Here is a 24,959-nt window from a genome sequence, read left to right on the forward strand (position 1 = left end):
CAAAAAAAAAAAAAAAAAGAATGTTCTGGAAACTGTGGGAATTGTGGGCTTCTGTATCCAAGCAGCCAACCTCCAATCCAGGAAAATTAGTAAGTTGCCAAGGGCCTTGGGCTCATCTAGAATCATTATAATTGCCAACGTCAACATCAAGTCCTACATTTGAGGGTCTCTGATTCCTGGTATTGGGTACATGAAATCATACAAACAGGGAGGACACAGGCCTTCTTTTAACTGATACTCTGAAATATTTCATAGCCAAATCACCCCTTGTTGAGCACCTACTATATACCAAGCAGTATTTCATGTAACTCTCAGAGTAGCCCTGACCAGGAAAGTGGATTCCTCATCCTTAGAGGTAAAGAAACGAAGACCACGTGAGTATAAGTCACGTGCCAGAGTCTCACAGTAATCTAGGGAGAGGGTTGGGATTTGGCCCAAAGGCTTCTAGACTCCAAAGCTGGTGCTCTAGGCTGCTCACTATGAAAATACGTCAGCGAGGGTTGATGTCTGTTGTCCATGATGTGAGTCTAGAAAGGATCCTGTTTTTTTGCAGAATCAGACAGGAAAGTCTGGTTTTCAGCTGGCTGCTGAATCTCTGATGTTGGTTGAAGAAGCAATATCCTATAGTTTTTGCTCCTTTTCCTTTCTCCTGAAATGGAGATTCAACTGCAGGACTTTGTACCCAAAGCCACTTCTGAAGACTGCGAGGTGTTTGGTCACCGCCATGTCAGGCAGGCAGAGCGCACTGAGGCCGATGTATCTTGTTCCCCAGCTACAGAACCAGGAGCTGCTGAGGGCAATGATGAAGAAGGCTGAGCTGGAAATCAGCAGCAAAGTGGTGGAAACCCTGAAGAGGCTGGGGGATCCTGTGCAGCGACAGCGCGTCCTGGTGGAGCAGGAGAGGCAGAAATACCTCATCGAGGAAGAGAAGATCGTCAAGAAGTTATGGTGAGTGCCAGTCGCTTGTTGCATGTTGAGTTGTTTCACCTGAATTACCTTTACCCACAAGGAGGTCCTTCCCACTTGGTGCCCTCACCCTCTATTTATTGAGCACCTCCTATGTACAAGTTAGAGTTCTGCTGGTGCTGGTATCATTGGACCCTTAAACACCTATCCATCGAGGCCCAGGGAATTCAGTAGCCCTCAGGTGACTGAACTTGTGTTTTAAAAGTTGCAGCATTGGCTGGGTGCAGTGGCTCAGCCTATAATCCCAATATTTTGGGAGACGAAGGCGAGAGGATTGCCTGAGTCTGGGGGTTCGAGATCAGCCTTGGGCAACCTGGAGAGACCTCGTCTCTACAATAAATCAAAAAATTAGCCAGGCGTGGTAACACGCGCCTGTAGTTTCAGCTACTTGGAAGGCTGAGGTGGAAGGATCACCTGAGCCCAGCAGGTCAAGGCTGCATTGGCCGTGAGCATGTGCTGCACTCCAGCCTGGGCAACAGAGTGAGACTTCAATTCAAGAAAAATAAAATATAAAAAATAAAAATGTTGCAGCATTGCTGGGCATGGTAGCGCATGCCTGTAATCTCAAGCACTCAGGAGGCTGAGGTGGAAAGATTGCTTGAGCCCAGGCATTCAAGGCCAGCCTGGGCAACATAGTGAGATCCTAATTCTTCAAAAAAAAAAAAAAACAAGAAAGAAAAGGTTGCAACATCATACTCTTTTCTAGTGCTGGGCAACATAAAGTTAAAAGGAACAAGTGGCAAAACCCAATGATAAATGAGATGTGTATATTTCATCTCAATAAATGAAAAACTAGTGGCCAAAATAACGCAGCACTAAAATAATCTTCCAATTATTCCGCTGTAGTCAAAAATTGCAAAAGAAGAATTTAAATCTAAAGTGCATCTGATCCCGAATGAAAGATGCTTCCTTGGATGTTCTGAATGTTATTCAAGGCACTTACTGAAAGCATCTATCAAGTCCCACTATTGAAGTGAGCAGAGGTTTATTACTCCCTTGCCATGAGGCAGGCACATCTTTTATGTTAATGTGAATTTTGTTATGCAATGAAGATTTATCATAGAATTATTTCACCTTTTAGCATAATGAGTAGTAATTGCTAAGGATTTCTCTAGTATTGGGAATTCTCCTATATCTTATAAATTTTAAATCTCCCAAGTTGGGATTGCAAAGGAAAAATCTGCTAATTCTTCTTATGACTGAAATGACCGGAAGTCTTCTTGATGACAGGTGTTGTATTCTGTCATCCATCTCACATGGGAGCTGAAGCTGACATCTCCCTGGAAGCCAGCCCCATGTGTTTGATTAAAATTAGAATGTCCTTCTCAGCAGTCTAGAGAAAAAAAATTTTAGTTATTCTTTTCCTAATAAATTAAATTAGGCTGCTGTTCATCCACATCTCAAAATAGCTCCTAAAACTTTACTTAGTTCAAACATAACAGACAGAGCTAATCACCCACTGAGTTGGTAAGGCTATTATTTGTCTGAAATGTTTTTGTGACAACCCAATTATCTAAAACTAGGCCTCAAGATTCTTCTTTAAAACGACATATTCTTTTAACAATATGTATAGAAATTTTCCAATAAAATTATAGAAGTAAATTGCCTTCCTTTAAAAATCATGTTTCTTGGTTAGTTAAGATAATTCTTGCTTCTGGCCTAGAAAATCTCAGTAACATCCTGAGTCTAGTAGCCCAGCATAGGAATGAGGCAGAAAGTGTAATAGCACGAACACATCCTCAGAGGGCTTTATCTGGTTGAATCCGTGGGACGGCCACAAATGAATAAGACACATGCAGGGCCCTTGGGGAGCTTCAGTCTAGCAAAGCAGAACATGGAAATATGAGGACAGCACAAAACAAGGGGTGTACAGACGCCGTGTGGACCTACACCAAGGAGAGACTGACCCAGGGATCAGGAAGACTTAGCCTGAATTAAGGTCTTCTTCATATGCCCACAGTACCCTGCACATAGTAGTTTCAGAAATGGTTTGTTAAATTTTACTGAGAGGTAGTGCAGGCAGAGCTGCCCCTGCACACAGCGCCCCTGCTGGCCACCACAGAAAATAATTTTCTATTTAAAAAAAATGAAAAAACACATGACCTTGAAGACAGGGAATTTCATCAGTAGAGGCTAGATAGGGACGGTGCTCTAGGCAGGGGACCCCATAAACCAACAAGTCTCTGGATCTGGAAAGTGTAGGACGTTTGGAGCATTGGGGTAGTCCAGTTAGGCAGGAGAGATGGGTGTAAGATGGATGTTAATAATGTCTCATATTTGGAGTGTGCCATTTCCATATGTACCTGGCCGTCCTGAATCATGGACCATACTCAGGCCTTGGATACCTGGGAGATGTGTGTCTGTGCTGTGCTTAGATTGGAAGATTGTGTAACAGAAACCTGGGTTTCTGACTTTTCATGAACACTGCTGGGGGTCCAACTCCAGATTCACAGGTTCTCTGGATGGGCCTTAGGAATCTGCAGTTTACAAAGCATGGTGAAGGTATTCTGAAACAAGTTCGCATTTGAACATTACTGCCCGGCATGATGAAATTGCTGAAGGGTTTTTTTTGATCAAGGAAGTAGCACAGTCAGAGTTATGTTTGAGAGAGGTCCCCCTGGTGACCATGCGTGGGACTGATTGAAGGTGAAAGAGCGCAACCTGGGGGCCACATTGGAAGCTACTGTGACAGTCCAGGCAAAAGACAAAAAAAGGTCAGAGCCAAGCAGTGGAAATAGGAACAGGAAAAGAAGTCATACGCAAAATGCACGAAGGTACAATCGCTAAAACTAAGTCTGAAGATGCTTCTTTAAAACATCTTTTGAAAGATACATCCTTTAAGTAATAGTGTAAAGTTTCCTTGCACCTTCTATAAGGTATAAGGTAGGTGAACTCACTGAATGGATAGGTCTGAGTGGCAGGAGAGTAGGCTATGAAAGCCAGCCAGAAATAGCTAGAAGAGAAAAATCTGAATGTTTCTAGCATAAACAAACATATTTAATGTGATGGATATCATGTGAATGTTTTAAGTGATCACATGTACTCCAAAACGATGTATATCTATTATACATCGATTTAAAAAGAGTTTATAAAAAATAAAAAGACAAAAAAAAAGACAGCTAGAAATTTCAACTTTGACGTCAGGAAGACAATATCTCTCCCTCCCTTCCCCTCCTCATCTTCCTCTTCCTCTTCTCTCTCCTCACCCTCCGCCCCCCACCCTTTGTTAGGCTAAGTTACTGGTGAGCCATTCAGAGGCAGAGAGATGAAATTTGGGTCTCAAACTATGGAGAGAAACTGAGTCAAGATAATTTCTACATGGAAATAATAGTTGGACTTCTAATAACAATCAGTTGAAATATGTCCTGACAAACTACATGCTTCTTTTGAACGAAGGTAGAGTGAAAAGTAACTTCAGCAAATAGAATACAATAAACTAGCATCTGTGAACATCTGACATTCTGTTGAACAAAGCTTATATTTCAAAAATCATATTGATTACTATATCAAAAATTTATTTTCATCATTTATTTTAGTCTCTTTTAGATTTTTGAATTCACAAATTGGATTCTTAATGCTTTATCTAAAATAAGTATCATAAACAAGTGCATAGAAATGACAGTGTTGTGTACAATCATATCAGTACATGTTTCTGTGTGTGCCACAAAGCTGTGAGGTCTAAGGGCCTCTGTGTGCAAGGTTATGAAATCCAAGAGGCACATTGTGTAGAAGGCACTACAACAGAATTTTAGGCAGAATGACTTTGGGTCACATGACAGTGCCTTATGGTACTGCAGACGGAAAGGCCTGTCAGTTGTTAAGGGAACCATGATAATACTTGGGTCTTAGCTTCTCCAGCAAAGCCTTGCAGTACCAAACACTGGAAAACACAAGGAACAACTCTGTTTGGTTATACAATGGAAAAGAACTTGTCCACACAAAGCTACCCTGCTCCGAGCTCTTCAGTGAGATGCACATGATGTCTCTGCCTCAAGCATGCAGTAGCTGTGGGACGTTTCCTGTGGGTGTGGTCACAGGACCCTGGGCACCTTTCTGTGGACAGTGAGCAGTTACCTTTCCTCATTGGTCCTAGCGGAGTTTATTTCACCTGAAATGGTTACAAGCAAATTTGAGCCAGTTTCCACAACAGAATGAAAGACATCACCAAAAACCCCATCCCACTTCTTAGAGGTGGGGGAAGTTGTCCTTTGCCCTAGAGTCCTTGAACATAGGGACTACCCGTGTCCCTCCCGAGCTTGATGTGATCCATCGCTCCATCACGTGCCCGCTTGGAGGAGAGGGCCTTTGAGGGCCATCTGTTTACAGATGACACTGGACCTTCCTTTTCTCCCACCTATCGCGGCCTCCACGACCAGGGCTCCACGACCAGGGCTCCAGGACGTAGAATCGCTGTTCACTTACTGCCACCTAGTGGCATAGTTCTCAGAGTTCTTCCCAGCAAACAAATGAAACAAACTCGTGTTTAGGACGGGGTTAGGAATGTCCTGGGAGGCAGGTGGTGGTGGTTTCAAGTGGAAGATCTTAATCTATCTTTCTGTGGAAGCCGGCATCTCCCCTACCCACAGATGTACACACACACACACACACACATACACCCACAGATCTGATCTGTGATCATTTCTTCTCTTGGTAGCCTGGAGAGGAAAGAGTCAAGCTGATCGGCATAAACCCGAGGTTCTCAGTCACAAGCAATTTTTCTCGCCTTCCCCAGGGATACTTGGCAATGTCTGAGACGTTGTTTGTCACAAATTGGAGTAGGCATGGTTACTACTGGCATCTAGTAAATAAAGGCCAGGGGTTTATCCTACAATGCACAGGACAGCCCCCCAGGAATAAGAATTATTTGCCCGAAATGTCAAATGCCAAAGTTGAGAAGCCTGATAGAAATCAACCCGGCTTCTCATATGTTCCACTACAGTGCATGCACACACGTGAGTGTGCTCTCTCTCTCTCTCTCTCTCTCTCTCTCTCTCTGTGTCTCTTAAATACATATGTTTTTATGTCTCCCTCTCTGTCTCTTTCTCTCCCCCTGCTGTCTCCCCCCACCTCCTCTATCTCTCTCCCTTTCTCTGTCTCTCTCCCCCTCTCTGTTTCTTTCCCTCTCTGTTTCTCTCCCTCTCTTCCTCTCCCCGCCTTTCCTTCTCCTCACAAAATACATATACCCCTCCTTCCCAACATCGGCACCCTGAAAATGAAGAATGGGTGCTCTGTCAGCCAGGCACTATCTTCCTTAGGCCAACCTGGACCTCCCTATGAACAGGCCCTGGGGAAACTTCCTTATTCCCACCTCACACCACCGCAGAGTGTTCCAAGCCACCATTCTAAGATGTTCGCCCACCATCTAAGTGGAAGGCAGGCTGTGGCTAGGGTAGGATACAAAACAGGAGGCCCAGAGGGCACATGGCCCTGGCACCTTCTCAGCGAGGCCCGTGTGCTGGTCTGCTTGTCCCCACAGTGAGCTGGAAGACTTTGTCGAAGACTTGAAGAAGGACTCCACGCTAGCTGCCCGAGTGCTTACTTTAAAAGATGTGGAAGATGGGGCTTTCCTCCTGCGGCAGGTGGGCGAGGCTGTAGCCACCCTGAAAGGTAAGCTTTCTGCTGGAGTAGTCTGGGGTATATTTCTTGGGTGTCACATTATGAAGGATTCACCCAAGCATGCAAAGACTTATCAGTCATCCACATGTGCCAGGCACCGTCCTGGGCACTTGGCATACACATCAAAGTAGGCAGACATTTCTGCTTTTTTGGAGCTTATATTATAGTGGGTGCTGTAAGATTTCAGACTAAATGATACTAGTAACATTTTCTATTCACTGGGCTCTTATAGTGCACCAGGACACCTATGTCGGACTCACTAAAAACAACCCTATGGCTAGGCACGGTGGCTCACACCTATAACCCCAGTAATTTGGGAGGCCAAGGTGGGAGGATCACATGAGATCAGGAGTTGAAGACCAGCCAGATCTCGTCTCTACAAAACAAAAAATTAGCTGGGCATGGTGGCACATGCCTGTAGTCCCAGCTACTCCGGAGGCTGAGATGGGACGATTGCCTGAGCCAGAAGGTAGAGGCTGCAGTGAGCTATGACTGTACCACCACACTCCAGCCTGGGTGACAGAGTGACATCCCGCCTCTAAGAAAACAATCAGAATCATAATTTGTAAAACCCTAAGGGCCCATTGGCCTCATCCCAAATACCTACACCATGGGCCTAGAGGATCCTTGCCCATATCATGCTCTCTGTTCTTAACCCTCTGCCTCCCGAGAGCGTGTGAGCTGCCCTGTGGCTTGTGAACCGCACTTCTCAACCCTGGCCGATGCCTGGGTGCAGGGTGGGAGTCGTCCTCCTGGCTATTTCTCCCACAACTCACTCGCTGGTTTGGGCCCACAGGAGAATTTCCAACCTTGCAAAACAAGATGCGAGCCATCCTGCGCATTGAGGTGGAGGCTGTGCGGTTTCTGAAAGAGGAGCCGCACAAGCTGGACAGTCTCCTGAAGCGTGTGCGCAGCATGACAGACGTCCTGACCATGTTGCGGAGGTGACCGGCCTGTTGGGCTGGGCATGGCCGGGGGACGGGGCATGGCTGGGGCGGATGGGGCGAGGCCTGGGGTGGATGGGGCGGATGGGGCGTGGCCGGGGGATCCTGGGGGTGGAGGTTTTGGACTCCAATCTACCTCCAGAAACCTATCCCAGGGCCTGTTCCCTCCCTGTTGTGGTTTGTCAGATCCAGGGACATGGGGAGAAGCTGTGAGTCCTTCCCACCCTTAAACTTTTGGTTGAAGTTCTAATTCTTCAGCACAGTCTTGCTGGTGGGCCCATCCTAAGGTTTAAGATAGTATGCTGGTGGGCCCATCCTAAGGTTTAAGATAGTAGACACAGTCAACATTTTTAAGAAATCATTTGAAGATAGGTTTTCTTTTTTAAAATAACATTTTGAAGTTGAAGAATGGATCAAAATAGCCTCTTTCACCTCAGGGGTATAGATGACTTCAGTTAGGAGAAATTAAATAGAAATAAACCAAGACTTTCTTAAATTACCCACTGAAAGAGTATCTGAGAGACTGCTGGTCCCACCCAGAAAAGAGAAACAAACCCTGCCGAGTGGCATGGGGCCAGTCTCCCTTACTGAGATTGTGTGTTTTGAGTGAACCTGCTCGTCAAAGAGGTCACAGTGGGTGAAAGACCAAAAGAAATCATGACTCATCCATGACTTCCATTGAAAAGAAAACTCCACAGCGCCACACCCACTAAGAAAGTGCTGACATATTTGTATGCAGGATTTGTGTTTCCCAAAGCACCTTTGTACGTGGCATTCTATACTATGACGTGCTCTATCTTTGGATTACAATTAAGTCTCTTTCTCCTCAACATAAGAGCAGCAATCGTTGACACCTGTGAGTATTTTGTATGTACCAGGCACTAAGCTAAGTCCCGTGTATTTATCAGTTCATTCCATCCTACTATAAAAACACCACAGGGCAGGACGCCGCTGTTTCCATTTTATAGTTAGAACATGAGTTTTTATGGTATTCACTGCAAGTCAGAGGTGGGACTGACACATGAACGGATAGTTTGTCCCCAAAGTTTCTATTGAGTCTTGACTCACAGTCAGGTTGTCAGTCATATTTAGACATTCCTTGCCAGCCCTGGTGCTGGGTATTATGAATGCAGTAATAAACAAGACAAACGGGATCTCTGCCTATAAAACTTACTCTCTCACATGGGAAATAGACACCAAACAATGACCAAAGATAAACCACTTCCCAACTAGTGGCGGTCGCTGAGTTTTCAGTTTTTTAACAGGACTAGGAAATTGCAAGGAAGGTTCCCGTCAGATCTTGGACCAGATTTGAGAGCGTGTCACAGATAGAAGTAACCTCTAAAAAAACTTTCTCATCAGAATTCTAATCACTAACTATAATCATTGGATCCAATTCATAAGAGAAATATGTTAAGTATACAATTATTAAAGCCATAAAGAGCAAGTTAGACTTTTCTAGTAATAAACATTCTGAAGCAAGAGTCCCTTTTGAGATGCTATTTCCTCAACAGCTGTATAGTCACGTTCATAAGTTCCAGAATGCTGAAGGAATTCTGAATCGAAACAAAAGTGTCTTCCCCGCAGAGTCCATAGCTAACCGTGTACAGAAAGAAGTTATACCTGTATTAAATCTTCTCATGGATTCTATTCATTTTAAACTGTTCTTTCTTCCAGTCAGATAAAAATCTGTCAAAAGAATTATTCATTAAGCTCTTACATAAGTGTGTTAACCCATCTGCAAAGCCTAAAACACACCACCTTATAAGCAAAAACAGATAGTGGATTGGCAGGTAACACTGTCCCATTCTCCCTTCTCTTCCCTGGGAAACAATTAAAAGATACTTTTACAGCCCACACAGAATGATGAATTTCAGTTTTTGCCTTATTTTCAGTGAATGCAAGTTCTTAAAAAAAAAAAAAAAGATGAGATTGTGTGTTTTGAATATTATGTGACTCTTTGTCCCATAAATACTCAGTGGTGAGAGTGATGCATAAATCCAGTTAACTTTAAAAATAAAAATAAAAGAAGTTGTAGCTGCCATCCAGCATCCCATCACAAGCCTTTACATCATTAATTTTACAATTGTTAATGTTGGGTGACAAGTACAGGAGGGTTCCCCTTACTATTCTTTTTACCTTTAAATTGTTTAAAATTTTCATAATAAAAAGTTAAAATAAATAAATAATTTTTTCTTGGTACCCATACGATGTGCTGTACTCATCACTATAGAGGCCACAGGAAGACGCTAGGAATATGCATGTTCCCTTCCCCCTGCCCCAAGGACATGCATATGTCCTCATGCCCCGGCAGGGATGGTGAAGCATGTGACAAACAATCACAGTTCAGAACAGATCTAGGGTCTCGGGTGGTGGCACATGTTGACTGTAGGATGCTGGAAGGATATCTAAGCAGAGCTGTCCACAGGCACTTAGGATAGTGGACCAAAGTTCAAGAGACAGAGATAGAGAGGGATTCTTGCCTAACTCAGTGGAAGAGAGGGAGAGATGGAAGAAGGATTGATTTAGAATTGGAAGCCAACTTCATGGAGGTGATTATTGAAAAGGGAAGAGGTTGCCAGGCACTGTGGCGCATGTCCATAATCCCAGCTACTGAGGAAGCTGAGGTGGGAGGATCGTTTGAGCCTAGGAATTCAGGACCATCCTGGGCAATATAGCATGATCCCATCTCTTAAAACAAATTTTTTTTTTTAATTAGCCAATCATGGTGATGCTCACCTGTAGTCCACACTACTAGGGAAGCTAAGGTGGGAGGATCGCTTGAGTCCAGGAATTTGAGGCTATAGTAAACTGTGATCACACCACTGTACTATAGCCTAAGTGACAGAGCAAGACCTTGCCTCTAAGAAAAAAAAGAAAGAAAGAAAATGGAAAAGGAGCCGGGCTCGGTTCCTGTAATCCCGCGCCTTGGGAGGCTGAGGTGAGTGGATTGCCTGAGCCCACGGGTTCGAGACCTGCCTGGGCAACTTGGTGAGACCTCATCTCTACAATAAATCAAAAAAATTAGCCGGGTGTGGTAGCGCGCACCTGTAGTTCCAGCTACAGGCTGAGGCGGAAGGATCGCCGGAGCCCAGCAGGTCAATGCTGCGGTGGCCGGGAGCGGCCACTGCACTCCAGTCTGGGCGACAGAGTGAGACTACAACTCAAAAAAAAAAAAAAAAGAAAATGGAAAAGGAAAAGAGGGCTAAGGTAGAATGACAGGGAAAGGAAAGAACAAATCCTTGGGGCTCCTTAGGCGTCTCGGGGTAGGGACAGGGAGAGTAAACAACAAAACAGAAGTGAGTATCTCAAGAGTTACAGAATGTAATGCCTTTTCTCAAATAACAATAGAGTATTATAGTAAGATAGAAATGAGAGACTAATTAAAAACAACAGGTCAAGTACCATGTTTGACACTGTCTCACATACAACTTTATTTATTTTTTGGGGGGGAAGCAAGATTTATTGAGAGGACAGAAAAGCTCCTGGCACAGGAGAGGACCCAAGGGGGTTGCCCTACAGACAACTTTAAATTGCGAATCCTAGCCGGGCACAGAGGCTCACGCCTATAATCCCAGCACTTTGGAAGGCTGAGGTGAGAGGATTGCCTGAGCCCAATGGGTTCGAGACCAGCCTGGGCAACTTGGTGAGACCTCGTCTCTACAGTAAATCAGAGTTAGCCGGGCATTGTGGCGCGTGCCTGTAGTTCCAGCTGCTTGGAAGGCTGAGGCGGAAGGATCACCTGAGCCCAGCAGGTTGAGACTGCAGTGGCTGTGAGCATGCCACTACATTCCAGCCTGGGCAACAGAGTGAGGCTCCAACTCAAAAGAAGAAAAAAATTGTGAATCCTAACAGCAACTCCCGACAAAGGTGTTGTCATCATTATCATTGTCATCTTTACTGTTACATTTTACAGAAAAGTATCTGAGGTTCAAAAAGGTAAAGTTGCCAACATTGCATAGCTAGAACTTGGTAGAATTGATAGTCAAACACAGGTGTGTCTGTCACCGAAGGCCCTGGCTTTTCCACTGAACTCTGAGTGGGATGGCCAGGTAGCATCAAATGACTCTAAAATTCAGTAAGCTAGCCGGGCTCGGTGGCTCAGCCTGTAATCCTGCGCCTTTGGGAGGTTGAGGTGAGTGGATTGCCTGAGCCCGCGGGTTCGAGACCCGTCTGGGCAGGGAGACCTCATCTCTACAATAAGTCAAAAAATCAGCCGGGCGTGGTAGTACATGCCTGTAATTCCGGCTACTCGGAAGGCTGAGGCGGAAGGATCGCCGGAGCCCAGCAGGTCGAGGCTGCGGTGGCCGGGAGCGGCCACTGCACTCCAGTCTGGGCGACAGAGCGAGACTCCAACTCAAAAAATAAAATAAAATAAAATAAAATTCAGTAAGCTGGGACTAAACACAGCTGTTAGACTCGGAGTCACTAATGATCTTGCAGAAAGTCTTACCTGCATCCAGGTGGAGGAGCCAGCTAGCGGCAGGCTGAGCTACAAGAGAGCAAGCCGAGGGGGTTAGAATGTAGGCTGCCCACCCCCCGGATGCTGAGAAGTGAGCAAGGGAGAGTTGGGGGATTTAAGGAAGCTTTGGGGTTAGAACGGAGCGTACTTGAAGGCTGCACGGGCCAGGATCTGGGGGAGGAGTTAGAGAGGATGTTGTTAGACGCATATTGTTCACTTCTTGTCGCCATGCCCCAAACAGTGATGGAGTTGTGTCAGGGCACAATAGCACTAGTGGAAAGGGATGTGCTCCTTATATATCCCTCAGCTGCTGCTCCAAGTTTTGGGCTATTAGAATCTCGCCTGGTTCTGAGATGACACGGCCTTCGAGTATGCCACATTGACAAAATGGCAGTGGCATACTGTGACAATTAACGCTGCTGTGCATGGTTTCTCCCAGGCATGTCACCGATGGGCTCCTGAAAGGTACAGACGCAGCCCAAGCCGCACAGTACGTCGCCATGGAGAAGGCCACAGCTGCAGAAGTCCTGAAGAGCCAGGAGGAGGCAGCCCACGCCTCCGGCCAGCCTCCACATGGCACAGGAGTCCCCGGCGATGTGAAGTCGGAAGTGGTGCCCTTGTCCGGCATGACGGTTCACCACGTGCAGAGCTCCCCTGTGGTCATTCAGCCCTCCCAGCACTCTGTGGCCCTGCTGAACCCTGCCCAGAACTTGCCTCACACGACCAGCCCCCCAACTGCCCCCCAAGAAGTAACCTCCACCCTGCAATCGGCACAGATTCCGCAGTCCCCACAGACGCCCATGAATGGGACCGCCATGCAGAGCCTGTTCATTGAGGAAATCCACAGCGTGAGTGCCAAGAACAGGGCAGTGTCTATTGAGGTAGAGTCCTCTTTCCATTTCTCATGATCTGTAATGGAGTCTGACGTTATCTGTAATGGGCCTCTCCCTCAGAGTCTATGGGCTGGTTGTAGACATAGCACAGATATGGATTAGAGATCGATTTTCAGAACTAGAAATGGGATTCAGTGGCCAGCTTTAGGGCTAGGTCATCTGGTTTGAGAACCTATAGGAAGGTGAGGCAGTGGTGTGCTGGTAAATGTTTAACTAATGATTCTCTGAGGAAGGGGAAGCCCTGATTTGTAGCATTTGCCAATTTCCAAGGTGTCAACACCTTCACCACAACTGATGTCAAACTATAACATGACATCACTTCATCATCCCACGAAGTTGGGAAGAAATGTGACAGTCTGTTCTCCTGAGCCCGGGCACGCTGGCTCCAGAATTCCAGTCTGGTGACTGCAGGCCTGGGGAGGATTTGCCATGATCTAGGAAGATAAGTGGAGCCTGGGTATGCAGAGAAGGGTGGCGAGGACATTCAAGGATACAGCAACGCTGGACCAAAGGCTGGGGCTTAGATTCAACTTCTCTAAGTGGAATAAGAAAGAGGAGATAAGACTGGGGAAATCAGCTGGAAACTGATTTGAGAGCGCTTGAACACCTGTCCAAGAGAGCTGAAGTTTATTTTGAAGGTATCAGAGAAATGCTGTAGCTTTAATCAGTGATTTTTTTTTTTAGAATAGCATCTTCAGGAAATTAATCTGGAAACAATATACAGAAGTGACTGAGGTGGTGGTGTAGAATTAGGGAGCTGGATACGAAGTTATTATAGTTATCTAAGAAAGAAGTAGAGACAAGAATGGAAAGGGAAGGCTAGGTGTCAAGATCTAATGGCATGTAGAAAAAAACGCTCTGTTTTTAAATATCATTCTGATCTTCTGATCAAGAGCTGGTGCCAATGCTCAAATAATACATGTGGCTTCCCTAGCTCTCGTCTCTTGTCCCATAACTTCTCTTCCATTCATTACTCTGTTCCTGGCAGCCTGGTTCTAATCCTCCTGCCTCTCTTGAAAATCACCAGCGGCTCATTCAGGTCAGGCATGTTGAGATGACCTTGTAAAACTGCTATGGCCACAGTCACAGCCCCTGGACCTCCGAAGACTAGGTAGTTTCTCTCTGTTCCAAGAGCAGTGGCTGTGCCCCAAATCGGAGTCAGCAATTTGAAAAATGTATATCAGGTTGGGCTCAGTGGCTCACACCTGGAATCCCAGCACTTTGGGAGGCCATGGCAGGAGGATCACTTGAGCCCAGGAGTTTGAGACCAGTCTGGGCAACATAACGAGACCTGTCTCTATAAAAAAAAAAAAAAATCAAAAAATTAGCTGGGCGTGGTGACACATACTAGTATTCTCAGCTACTTGAGAGGCTGAGGCAGGAGGATCGCTGAGCCCAGGAGGTCAAGGCCATGGTGAGCCATGATCATGCCACTGGGCACGAGTAAGACCTTATCTCAAAAAAAAAATGCATATCACAGGAGGGAATAGAAATGTGATTGGCAGAGTGTGACTCTAGGGGGAGAAAGGGTGTTTCCTCCTGAGAATTATGAATCTGTCACTTAAGACATCTCGCTACTGTAAACATCTCAATATTTTTAAATGATGGCAGTATGATGACACTTTTATTCAACAAATCTCTATTAAGAACCTAGTGGGCATAATTATCACTGTGATGTATGTATTTTTAAGTTTTGAGAAGGGGCTTATGAGTCATCTCTGAAAATGCCAGGATCCTGGATTTCTTTGCCAGTTCTGCCACTGAGCTGAATTTCAGTCATTCCACAGAGAATACTGAACCCCACTGTGTACCAGGCCCTTGTGGGCTCTGGGGGGTAGCCAATGAACAGAAGAGACAAAGTCTCTGCCCCTGAGAATCGTACCTGCTTATAGGAAGAGACAGGAAATAAGTGTATGTCAGATGATAATAGATGCTAGGAAGAAAAAATCAAGGAGAGAAAGGATGGTAAAGTGGTGGTTATTATTTAAATAAAGTAAATCTTGGGCAAATTCTTCCTCTCACTAGACCCCAAAGTTTCCATATGTTGAGTGTGTTGATTCAGAGGTCTTTGCCAATTCTTACATTATGGGGTTCCACTAGTCCTGGCTAATTTCCACTCTGCCCTCCTGGAATGATTAATGGCTGTCACTAAAATCACAAGAAAATGTTACTTAAAAACTGCCCAGGTGCAGTGTTTCACACCTGTAATTCCAGCACTTTGGGAGGTTGAGGTGGAAAGATCGCTTGAGCATAGGAGTTCAAGACCAGCCTGGACCACTTAGTAAGACCCCTTCTCTACAAAACAGAATCAAAAAATTAGCTGGTCATCGATACTCAGGAGGCTGATGCGGAAGGATCTTGAGCCCAGGAGTTTGAGGCCGTTATGAGCCGTGATCATGCCACTGCACTGCAGCCTGGGCAATAGAGTAAGTGAGATACCAACTCAAAAATAATAATAATAAATAAATACCATGATCCACAAGTAAGGAGGCCTGGGTTTTTCTGCCATTTCTACCACTGAGAGTAGAGTTTCATTCATTCAACAGAGACTGCAGACCCCCACTGTGTGCCAGGCCCTCATGGGCTCTGGGAGAAGCCAGTGAATGAAAGAGACAAAGTCTCGGCCCTCAAGAAACATACCTGATTGCAGGGAAAGACAGGGAACAAAAGATACATAACATATACAATATAATGTTATAATATAATATACATTTATATGTGTTATGTATATCTCTATTATGGAACTTGATGAAGCTCACAGGTTGTATAAATAAACCTCCGCCCTATTTTATAAGTACAGCAATGTGGCCTAGCAGGTCATATAGCAAATTCTCTGATAGAAGCGGGACTAAGATGTGGGGTTTTTTTGTTCTTAGTAAGTGTGTGAGTTTTGTTGCTCTTTGAACATCTCTTCTACCATGAAAACTCAATTTTTAGAAATATTGGTAGTAGGACATATAGCTTTGAAAACCCTACCTGTGTCCCTTTTTATTTGGTATTGGTAGAGGTATATGGTCAGTGCTCAGTAGTAATTTAATGAATGCATTTGAGTTTCTGAGCTTGCTTCTCTGTGAATGAATATCCCCTGGGCTTAAATCGCAGCCTATGTGGCTAGAGACGATGTAACAAATGACAGGAGGTCTGGAGGCCTGGACTTGGCAAGGTTTGTCTGACGTCTGAGGACATTATTTTACCAATAATGTAACTGTGTCGTGTCTGCTCCCCATGCCAAGGCGAGCTCTGTAACCTGGCTAATTAGCTTCTCCTTTTGGTTTCTAAACTTTATTCACTTTTCTTTCAGAAAGCAGAAAGGAAATGGGAAGAAAAAAGGCAAAATTTGGACCACTATAACGGGAAAGAGTTTGAGAAGCTCTTAGAGGAAGCTCAGGCCAATATCATGAAGTCAATACCAAACCTGGAGATGCCACCAACCTCAGGCCCACTTCCAAAGGGAGATGCCCCAGTGGACAAGCTAGAACTTTCAGGTAAGCTCGAGTCCCACGGCAGATACTTCTGGAGCTGCATAGGCTGACTGACCTCAGGCCAGTGTGGTACCACCCACTTCAGCACATGCTGGCCAGGGGAATCAATGCCTCACTTCTTATGAATCTTATGAAATGTAAACGTTGGGAGAATGAATCCTCATTCATTAGCTCTTCCCTACTTTTTTTTTTTAATGAGTCAAGGTCTCCCTCTGTCATCCAGGTTGAAGTGCAGTGGCACAATCAAGGCTCACCACAGCCTCGACCTCCTGGACTCAGGCAATCCTTCCCCCTCAGCCTCCAGAGTAGCTGGGACTACAGGTGTGTGCCACCACGCCTAAGTTTTTTTATTTTTATTTTTATTTTTTATTTTTTATTTTTTGAGTTGGAGTCTCACTCTGTTGCCCAGACTGGAGTGCAGTGGCCACTCCCGGCCACCGCAGCCTCGACCTGCTGGGCTCCGGCGATCCTTCCGCCTTAGCCTTCCAAGTAGCTGGAATTACAGGCATGCGCTACCACGCCCGGCTGATTTTTTTTGATTTATTGTAGAGATGAGGTCTCGCTGCCTGGGCGGGTCTCGAACCCGCGGGCTCAGGCAATCTACTCACCTCAGCCTCCCAAAGGCGCGGGATTACAGGCTGAGCCACCGAGCCCGGCCTATTTTTATTTTTTGTAGAGGCAAAGTTTCGCTATATTGCCCAGGCTGGTCTCGAACTTCTGGCTTAAGCAATCTGCCTACCTTGGCCTTTCAAAGTGCTGGGATTACAGGCATGAGGCACCACGCCCAGCTTTACTGCTACTTTTTAGCTCTAACCATGGTAGGGAAGCTGTGTTCTATGTTAGAGTACTAGAACAACGCCCAATAAAGGAAAATTTAAATTCTAGCTTCTGCATTTCCTATGCCTTTATGATGCTTCATAGCACCAGGTGGGAGAATATGAGGCCTGCATTTAAAACAAGAGCTTTTTGTATGCTTTCAGGAAAAAAAAATGCCAGGTTTTATGAGCTCGTGGGGATATTAGATCATAAGGCGAAATTGCATTTTTAAATCAAAATTATTAGAATGTTTAACCAACTCAACTATGGAAGTTGAACATTAACATGTCTATAATACTATCACTTTTTAAAAACTCAACCAGTAAATCTCCCACCAATTACAAGCCGTGCGCCTTATTCTGATCTAAAAATTATGTACACAGATGTTATTTTACTCGCAGCCTAATGTCTCTGCAGTGTCACTTTTAATGATGCCTCATCCAGCAACTGAGATTAATTTGAAAAAGAGTCACCATGTTGACTTGCATGTCAAAAACATTAAAGTAGACTGACTCGATTTATAGCCAATGTGCAGTCATCCTTCAGTATCATGGGGGTTGTTTCCAGGACCCCCCTTGGATACCAAAATCTGTAGATACTCGAATCCCTGATATAAAATGATGTCATATCTGCATGTAACCTACACTCATCCTCCCGTCTATTCGACATACTCTCTAGATAATTTATAAGACCTAATACAACACCTTTACCTCACTTCGTTCTCGTGGTTTCAGTGTAGCACTTGGCACAAGACAAATCCAAGTTTCACTTTTTGGAACTTTGTGGAAATTTCTTTCTTTTTCCTCTGAATATTTTCCGTCTGTGGTTGATTGAATCCAAGGATGCAGAACTGTGGATATGGAGGGCCAACTGTGCTTCTTTCTTCCCAGGGTTTTATTCATTTCATTTCCCAAAGCTCCACTTGCTAAAAGTCTCCACCTCAGTCTGCACTCAGAGACTTTTCTCAGCCCCTTCCCCACCCGCCTGCCTGTCAGGCCTTTCTAGGGCAGGGAAGGGCGGCTTTTCTCTTACAAGGACAGTTTTCCTCTCAAAGTCTAACAGGAGAATTTCTGATGGAGAAAGTGACCTATCCCATTATATTCCTTGACCTGCCTCGTTACATTTCTGTCTTGCCTAATTCTGATCCTCTCCATTATTAATTTTGTCATATGGTCTTTTGATGGTCTATGTCGTTCTCATAATTGCTCCTTCTTGTTATTGAATAACAAAAATATGACATTACTTTTTGTTAACTTACCTCATTTTGGCTTTTCATTCTTTTAGATTTTTTTTAAATGGCATAAATTATCTTTTAAATTACTCCCCAGTGTATTCTTACTCAGTTAAAATGTTTTTGTTGGAATTTTTTTTTCTTTTTTAACTCATGCTCTGACTTTTTTCTCAGAAAGAGTCCACTGATGTGCAGGCCACTAGAAATGTATAAAGGCATCGTCCATTACCTGTAAACATTGGTTTCTAGCATTTTCATTTATTTTTCATAGATGTTACTGTTTTGTGTATTTTTATTTACTAATGAGGCAAAACTCTAAGCTTAGGGTTTTAAAAACTATTCATATTTCCTCTAATGTGAATTGTCTGACTACTTAAATAGTGAGGAAAGATAACAATCAAAAATTGATGGGAGCAGGACATGGCAGCTCATGCCTGTAATCTCAGCACTTAGGAAGGCCAAGACAGGAAGATACCTTGAGACCAGGAGTTCAAGACTAGCTTAGGCAACATAGTAAGACCCTATCTCTACTCCCCCAAAATTAAAAATTAGCCAGGCATGGTGATTCGCACCTGTAGTCCAAGTTACTTGGGAAACTGAGGCAGGAGGATTACTTGAGCTTAGTAGTTCAAGGCTGCAACAAGTTATGATCATGCCCCTGTACTCCAGCCTGAGCAACAGAGCAAGACCCTGTCCAAAAAATAATAATAATAAAGGGAAATTTGAGGAGATTGCCACCTCAGTGATTGTCAAAGAAAAATTACTCATTGGAACACTTCTTTAAAATAGCAAGACAGAGTTTATTCAAGAATATTACATTAGGGTCAACACTCTTGCAACAGGGGAGAGAAAGTGATCTCAGTGTCAAGAGTCAATAGATTGTTGCTAGACTGGCTGGACGGATTCTCGCTAACGGCAGGCCTTAAGCTTACATAGTGAGGATGGGGGTGCGGAACTTGATCAGACATCAAGAATGGAGAGACCCTGGCTCAATTGATTTAGCAGAATTCTTTTCTAAAACTGGGCTCGGTGACCAAGGTCAAGGCCAAGTGGAGAAAAGGTCTCAAGGGAGCCTGACTAAAGTTTGATCAAGGAAGGAGGTCTGTCACATCCCACCAGAGATAAGAACCGGGCCCACCCCCTGAACTGGTCCGCTGGTGCCAGTCCTTCTAGAGAAGCCACAAGCTGAGGTCACCCTCCCAAGGCTGGCCTGCGGCCACTCGCAAACTGCTGTAGCCTATGACCCAGCACCCGCTCTTCACCCTTAGCATCTACCCAGGTCTTTAGTACAGCTTTAAGGCAAGAATCTACTCGAATCACCTCTGTCTCAGTTTCCCCCAAAAGAAAAACACACTCTCAGGGGACCAGGCCATGTCCCCAGAGGGAGTTCCAACAAAACTTCTGGATCTTGAACCCCTGGTTCCGCTGCTTTGGCAACTTTGTGGAGGATGCTGACAGAGGGCCCCGCGTGAGGCTGCGCAGTTGAGTTTTAAGTAATGAAAGCCTCTTCTGCCTACCAGGGGAACTGAGCAGGTGTCTGCATCTTCTAACTTGGGTGTTAACCCTGACTAATGATTCTCTCATTTTTCCATGTGCTGCCTCCTTTGGTTCTCAGACAATCTTTTCCAACCACATAACCCTGACAGAAAGAAAGAAATCTACATCCTCTCTGGCTTTGTTCTTTGTCCTTATTTGCATCTCACTTGCTCTCTGGCCTTCCCATGGCCAGAATTACCTGCACAAGTTCCTCCTGCTGAGGCTGTTTTCTCAGACTGGGAGATGATGAAGGCTTTGGGGATCATGCGAGGGGCTCAGCATCTGCCTTTAGGCTCTGATTTCTTCATCTTTCCAAGACTCAGTTTGTTTGCATAACAAGAATTGTGTCTAATAATAATAACTAATACATCGCATTTACAATAAGCCAAGTGCCTTATGTAAGTCATTTAATCATCACAACATGCCAGTGGAAAGGATATTATTATTAATATTATTTTTCTTTTGAGTCAGAGTCTCACTCTGTATCCCAGGCTGGAGTGCAGTGGCATGCTCACAGTCACCGCAGCCTTGACCTGCTGGACTCAGGCAATCCCTCTGCCGCAGCCTTCCAAGTAGCTGAAACCACTGGCATGAGCCACCATGCTGGGCTAACTTTTGGATTTATTGTAGAGACAAGGTCTTACCATGTTGCTCAGGCTGGTCTTGAACCCCTGAGCTCAGGCAGTCCCCTCACCTCTGCCTCCCAAAGAGCTGGGATTATAGGCGTGAGCCACTGTGCCCAGCAGAAAGGATATTATTATCATGCCCACTTAACAGATGAGAAAACTGAGTCCCAGCTACTAGGGAGACTGAAACAGAAGGATAGCCTGAGCCCAGGAGGTCAGGGCTGTGGTGAGCCATGATTGTGCCACTGCACTCTAGCCTGAGTGACAGAGTGAGACTCTTTACTCAAAAAAAAAAAAAAAACAAAACACAGATGCGAAAACTGAGAGAGAGATTTATTCGTGCAGGGTCTTTTAGAGATTTTAATCTAGTCGGTCTTCAAAGTCTATACCCGTAATCATTGCTCTGTGGAGAAAATAAAGAATTTTTACATCACATTGCATTGAGTTTGTAGCAATACACAGGGCTTTCTGGATGTTATCTTCTAAAGAGATTATTTTTGCAATGGTGCACTGTTTTCCAGAAGACTCTCCAAATTCAGAACAGGACTTGGACAAGCTGGGGGGAAAGTCACCTCCTCCTCCTCCCCCACCCCCTCGGCGAAGCTACCTGCCAGGATCGGGGCTCACCACCACGAGGTCAGGGGATGTGGTCTACACTGGCAGAAAGGAGAACACCACTGCTAAGGTCTGATGGGTTAAGCCCTGGTGAACTGGTTTCTGGGCTCAGATGATATCCATAGACAAGGTTCTCTCTGGTGAAACGTGAAAAGCAGAAAAGTAGTGTCTCGACTATGCTAGATTCCCCAGGAAGCACCACAGATGAGGCATATCAGCCAGTATTATTGGACTAGACCCAGCACCATGAGTTTTATCCTTATTTGACTTTTAGCTGCAACAATGTGAAATGCAAATCACATGCTACTTCCCAAGCGGGGCATCATAAGATTGAAAATGGGGAGTGGGAGGGGGAGGCAAAAGAGAGATCGTCTTACAAAGATAACAGATTAGCTGACACAGTCGTGAGAGCCACAGAAAGATATTCAGTAAGCTTGAGATTTCACTTAACTCGGCAAGTTTTGTCTTTTATGTTAAATGTAAAACACGACTTCCAAGGAGATTGACTATAGAAGGGGCTTTGTTAAAGGCACTGAATATTGAGTAGTTGCAATTAAAATTCTTCAATCTATTCACCAAAATGACAACTCGTGCAAACAAAAGCCCAAACTAAATGCAAGGGGATAAAATAGTCTTTCAGCTACTTTCTCAGCTAAGAGCTAGGAAGCCAGTGTCCTGGGCAGTGAGGCACCTTGAGAACTGTCCTTTTTTTGCTAGGGCGATGTTCAGCCAGTATCTGTGTTTGAATCTCCTGTAGGCAAGCAATGAAGACGCTGGACCGAGCCCACAGACCAGAGCCACAAAATGTCCAGCAGAGGAGCCTGCTTCCGGATGGACTCCACCCCCACCCCCCATCACTACCTCCTCCTCAAAGGACGAGGAGGAAGAAGAAGAAGGAGACAAAATAATGGCAGAACTCCAGGTAAGTGGATGAGGTGACTGACACTGGCTCCCTGCTTCCCTATTTGGGACTCTCCAGCTATGGCACTCACAGATGTGTTAGCTAGAGAGGGCCGGGGAAGTAACTCATGGACAGGGCCGTGGAAGTGGTGTCTTCTGGCCTTGGTCTCTGTGTTCCCAAGGTGGCTCTGAACAAGGCTCTCGGGACACCTGTAAGACATGTGCAAGGAATGGCCACTTCACAGAACCACTCAGGAAAGTTTCTGCAATTGCTGGTAGAATTTCCTTTCCTTTCTTTCAGTCTGAATAATCTCTGCTTCATTTCAAAAGCAGTTCAGATGGGAACTAGAAATATCAGCCACTGTCGTGTCTTAGTAAGGACTGGTTGCACTGCACTTTAGGTGGGCTCCCATTCTTTGGCTTTAACACTTAAGATGACGGACCTTGAATCATGGACTCAAGGCCAATGACTGATCTTCTACTGTTCATACCAGGTTCCTGTTCAGTGTCAATGCCATCTTTTCAGATATTCATTTTGTTTTCCATTTTCCTTGACCTATTTGAAAAAAGATACTTTATTAATTTTAGATGCTTATTTTTTAGCTAGTTGACACAGTCCTCTCATAGAATGAAACATGGGGTACATGGGTGACACCTAGAAGCGAGCCTACATTCAGATCACAGAAGTCAGTTTGCCCTAGGTGTATATTCTGAGAACTTGTCTAATCAGAGACATGTACACAATACCTAAACCAGACTCTGTATTTTGTTTGACTCGTGCTTATTATAGGATTTTTCCATCAATCAGATAGTCAAACCACGAGCTCCTTGAGTGTGCAAAATGTGTTGCCTTTCCACCAATGTACTAATGATTTTGTGCAGGTCCATGAATTTTCATACTTCATTTAGAGTAGGGAGAACTTTCAAAGCACATCATTTTCACTGCACTCGTTCTACTGTGGTTTCCATGGTAATAGCTGCCACAATTGAGCTGCTTGGATTTTACAGGGAAAACAGGGCTGCTGGTTGATTTGTTGCGTGTCTGAGCCCTTTCAAGCCTTGCTACAACTTAGACAGGCCTAGAACATCCTCTTGACCTGACCCATTTTACTGTTTACAGGTTTTTAGAATGGTTGAAGAACCTTATTCACAGGATTTTAGAAGTCTACTTTTAAGCTTGCGAATAATTCAGTACTCCTCATTCAGGGAAGTAGTATATTTGTTGCAGTCACTTACAGGCTGGCACTTAAGGATATTTCCTGTCTTTGAATTCCAAATCTTTGATGCCCTCTTTGACCACTTTACAAAGGGTGGATTATCTGGCTTCTTGCAATATTATTGGTGGCTACATAATAATAATGGTAAATGAAGTGCTCTATCCCTAACTTAACCAAACCTTGTTAGCCTTCCTGCTGGGATAAGGACCCATCCTGCTGAATCGGAAGGTTGGTCAATGACCAGTGGCCCTGAGGGATTTTTTTGTCTCTGTGCCTTCTGGAATTAGACCAAGGTAGGTTAAGGAACAGCGGTGGCCCCCTCTAAGAGCAGTTGTGAGGCGGGCTCAGTGACTCAGCCTGTAATCCCGTGCCTTTGGGAGGCTGAGGTGAGTGGATTGCCTGAGCCCATGGGTTCGAGACCTGCCTGGGCAGGTGAGACCTCATCTCTACAATAAATTAAAAAAAAAAATTAGCCGGGCATGGTAGCGCGTGCCTGTAGTTCCAGCTACTGGAAGGCTGAGGCAGAAGGATCGGCGGAGCCCAGCAAGTCAAGGCTGCGGTGGCTGGGAGTGGCCACTGCACTCCAGTCTGGGCGACAGAGTGAGACTCCAACTCAAAAAAAAAAAAAAAAAAAAAAGAGCAGTTGTGGAACAACTTTCCATGCTCCATGTCACCATGCTCCAAAAGAAAACACAGGCTCTGAAATCCAGAGCCTAATATCTCAAAGGAGATAGCACGTGGCCTTAGTAAGCAGAGCTTTAAGTAGATAAGCCAAACATGCTCAGGATAAACTGAGACTGGTGTATTTAAGGAACTGCTAGGAAGCCAGTTGCTGCGGGGACAAGGGAGCAGGCAGAGACATGGAAGAAAAGGCCAGGGAAGGTCACCTGCCTTCAGCTGCCTTTGGATTATTGGACCAGTGCTGAAATATTCACTTAGGCAGAGGCATTATTCCTCCTGCCTGCAGAGTTATTTCCAAATGACAACATCTGGAATTTAAAAAAATACTAGGCAATTATTTAAGATGATTCATTTAAATAAGTGGTTTTTAATCCTGTCTGCACACTTGAATTACTTGAGGAGCTAAAAAAAAAAAAACTCTATAGCCTAGAAATTTTGACATATTTTTGAGTGGGGTCTGGGCAACAGTATATCTTGCATACAGCATAACTGGGTAATATGTAGCCCAGTTGAAAACCACTGATGCTCATCAACTTGGGTCCCTGAGTTCTCCATATTTTCTGCCTTTGTGATCATATTATCTGGACACTCTCCAGATGCCCACTCCCCTTGGACCCCTGTAGCTATAGTCTCTGCTTTCTCTATTTGTTTGAGAACTGGCCTCTCTGCCTCAGGGTTCACATGTACCAGCCATTGGCTCTTATAATTAGTTTTCAGAGACAGATCTCCAGAACTCAGGCAGCTCCCAGGCTACTCAGACTCACAGGCTAAACATCATCACTTTATCCTAAATGAGCCTCAGAGCACAGAAGTGCCTGTTCCCTTTTCAGAAAATGAATTGGTAAGGATTATTTTTATTTTAAGTTTTAAAGTTTTAAAATACCTCATGAGGCCGAGCTCGGTGGCTCAGCCTATAATCCCGCGCCTTTGGGAGGCTGAGGTGGGTGGATTACCTGAGCCCGCGGGTTCGAGAC

The 24,959-nt window shown here is 44.8% G+C and overlaps 1 protein-coding gene across 7 annotated transcripts in view; it reads left to right on the forward strand.

Annotated features, from left to right (window-relative positions):
- The window catches only part of KIAA1217 (KIAA1217 ortholog), a 158,374-nt gene that overhangs the window by 125,020 nt on the left and 8,395 nt on the right, over positions 1 to 24,959 (forward strand). For 5 of the 7 annotated variants that reach the window (XM_008052302.2, XM_008052300.2, XM_021709667.1 and 2 more), the window contains 7 exons: positions 773 to 948; positions 6,443 to 6,573; positions 7,379 to 7,526; positions 12,428 to 12,869; positions 16,183 to 16,366; positions 21,094 to 21,257; positions 21,945 to 22,109. In XM_008052302.2, coding sequence (XP_008050493.1) covers positions 773 to 948; positions 6,443 to 6,573; positions 7,379 to 7,526; positions 12,428 to 12,869; positions 16,183 to 16,366; positions 21,094 to 21,257; positions 21,945 to 22,109 — 1,410 coding nt within the window. The remainder of the gene's footprint in view (positions 1 to 772; positions 949 to 6,442; positions 6,574 to 7,378; positions 7,527 to 12,427; positions 12,870 to 16,182; positions 16,367 to 21,093; positions 21,258 to 21,944; positions 22,110 to 24,959) is intronic. The other 2 variants (XM_021709665.1, XM_021709666.1) reach the window with 1 other exon arrangement.

Source organism: Carlito syrichta, unplaced genomic scaffold (genome assembly GCF_000164805.1).
Source record: "Carlito syrichta isolate Samal-C Ts95f unplaced genomic scaffold, Tarsius_syrichta-2.0.1 Scaffold271701, whole genome shotgun sequence".
Classification (NCBI taxonomy): domain Eukaryota; kingdom Metazoa; phylum Chordata; class Mammalia; order Primates; family Tarsiidae; genus Carlito; species Carlito syrichta.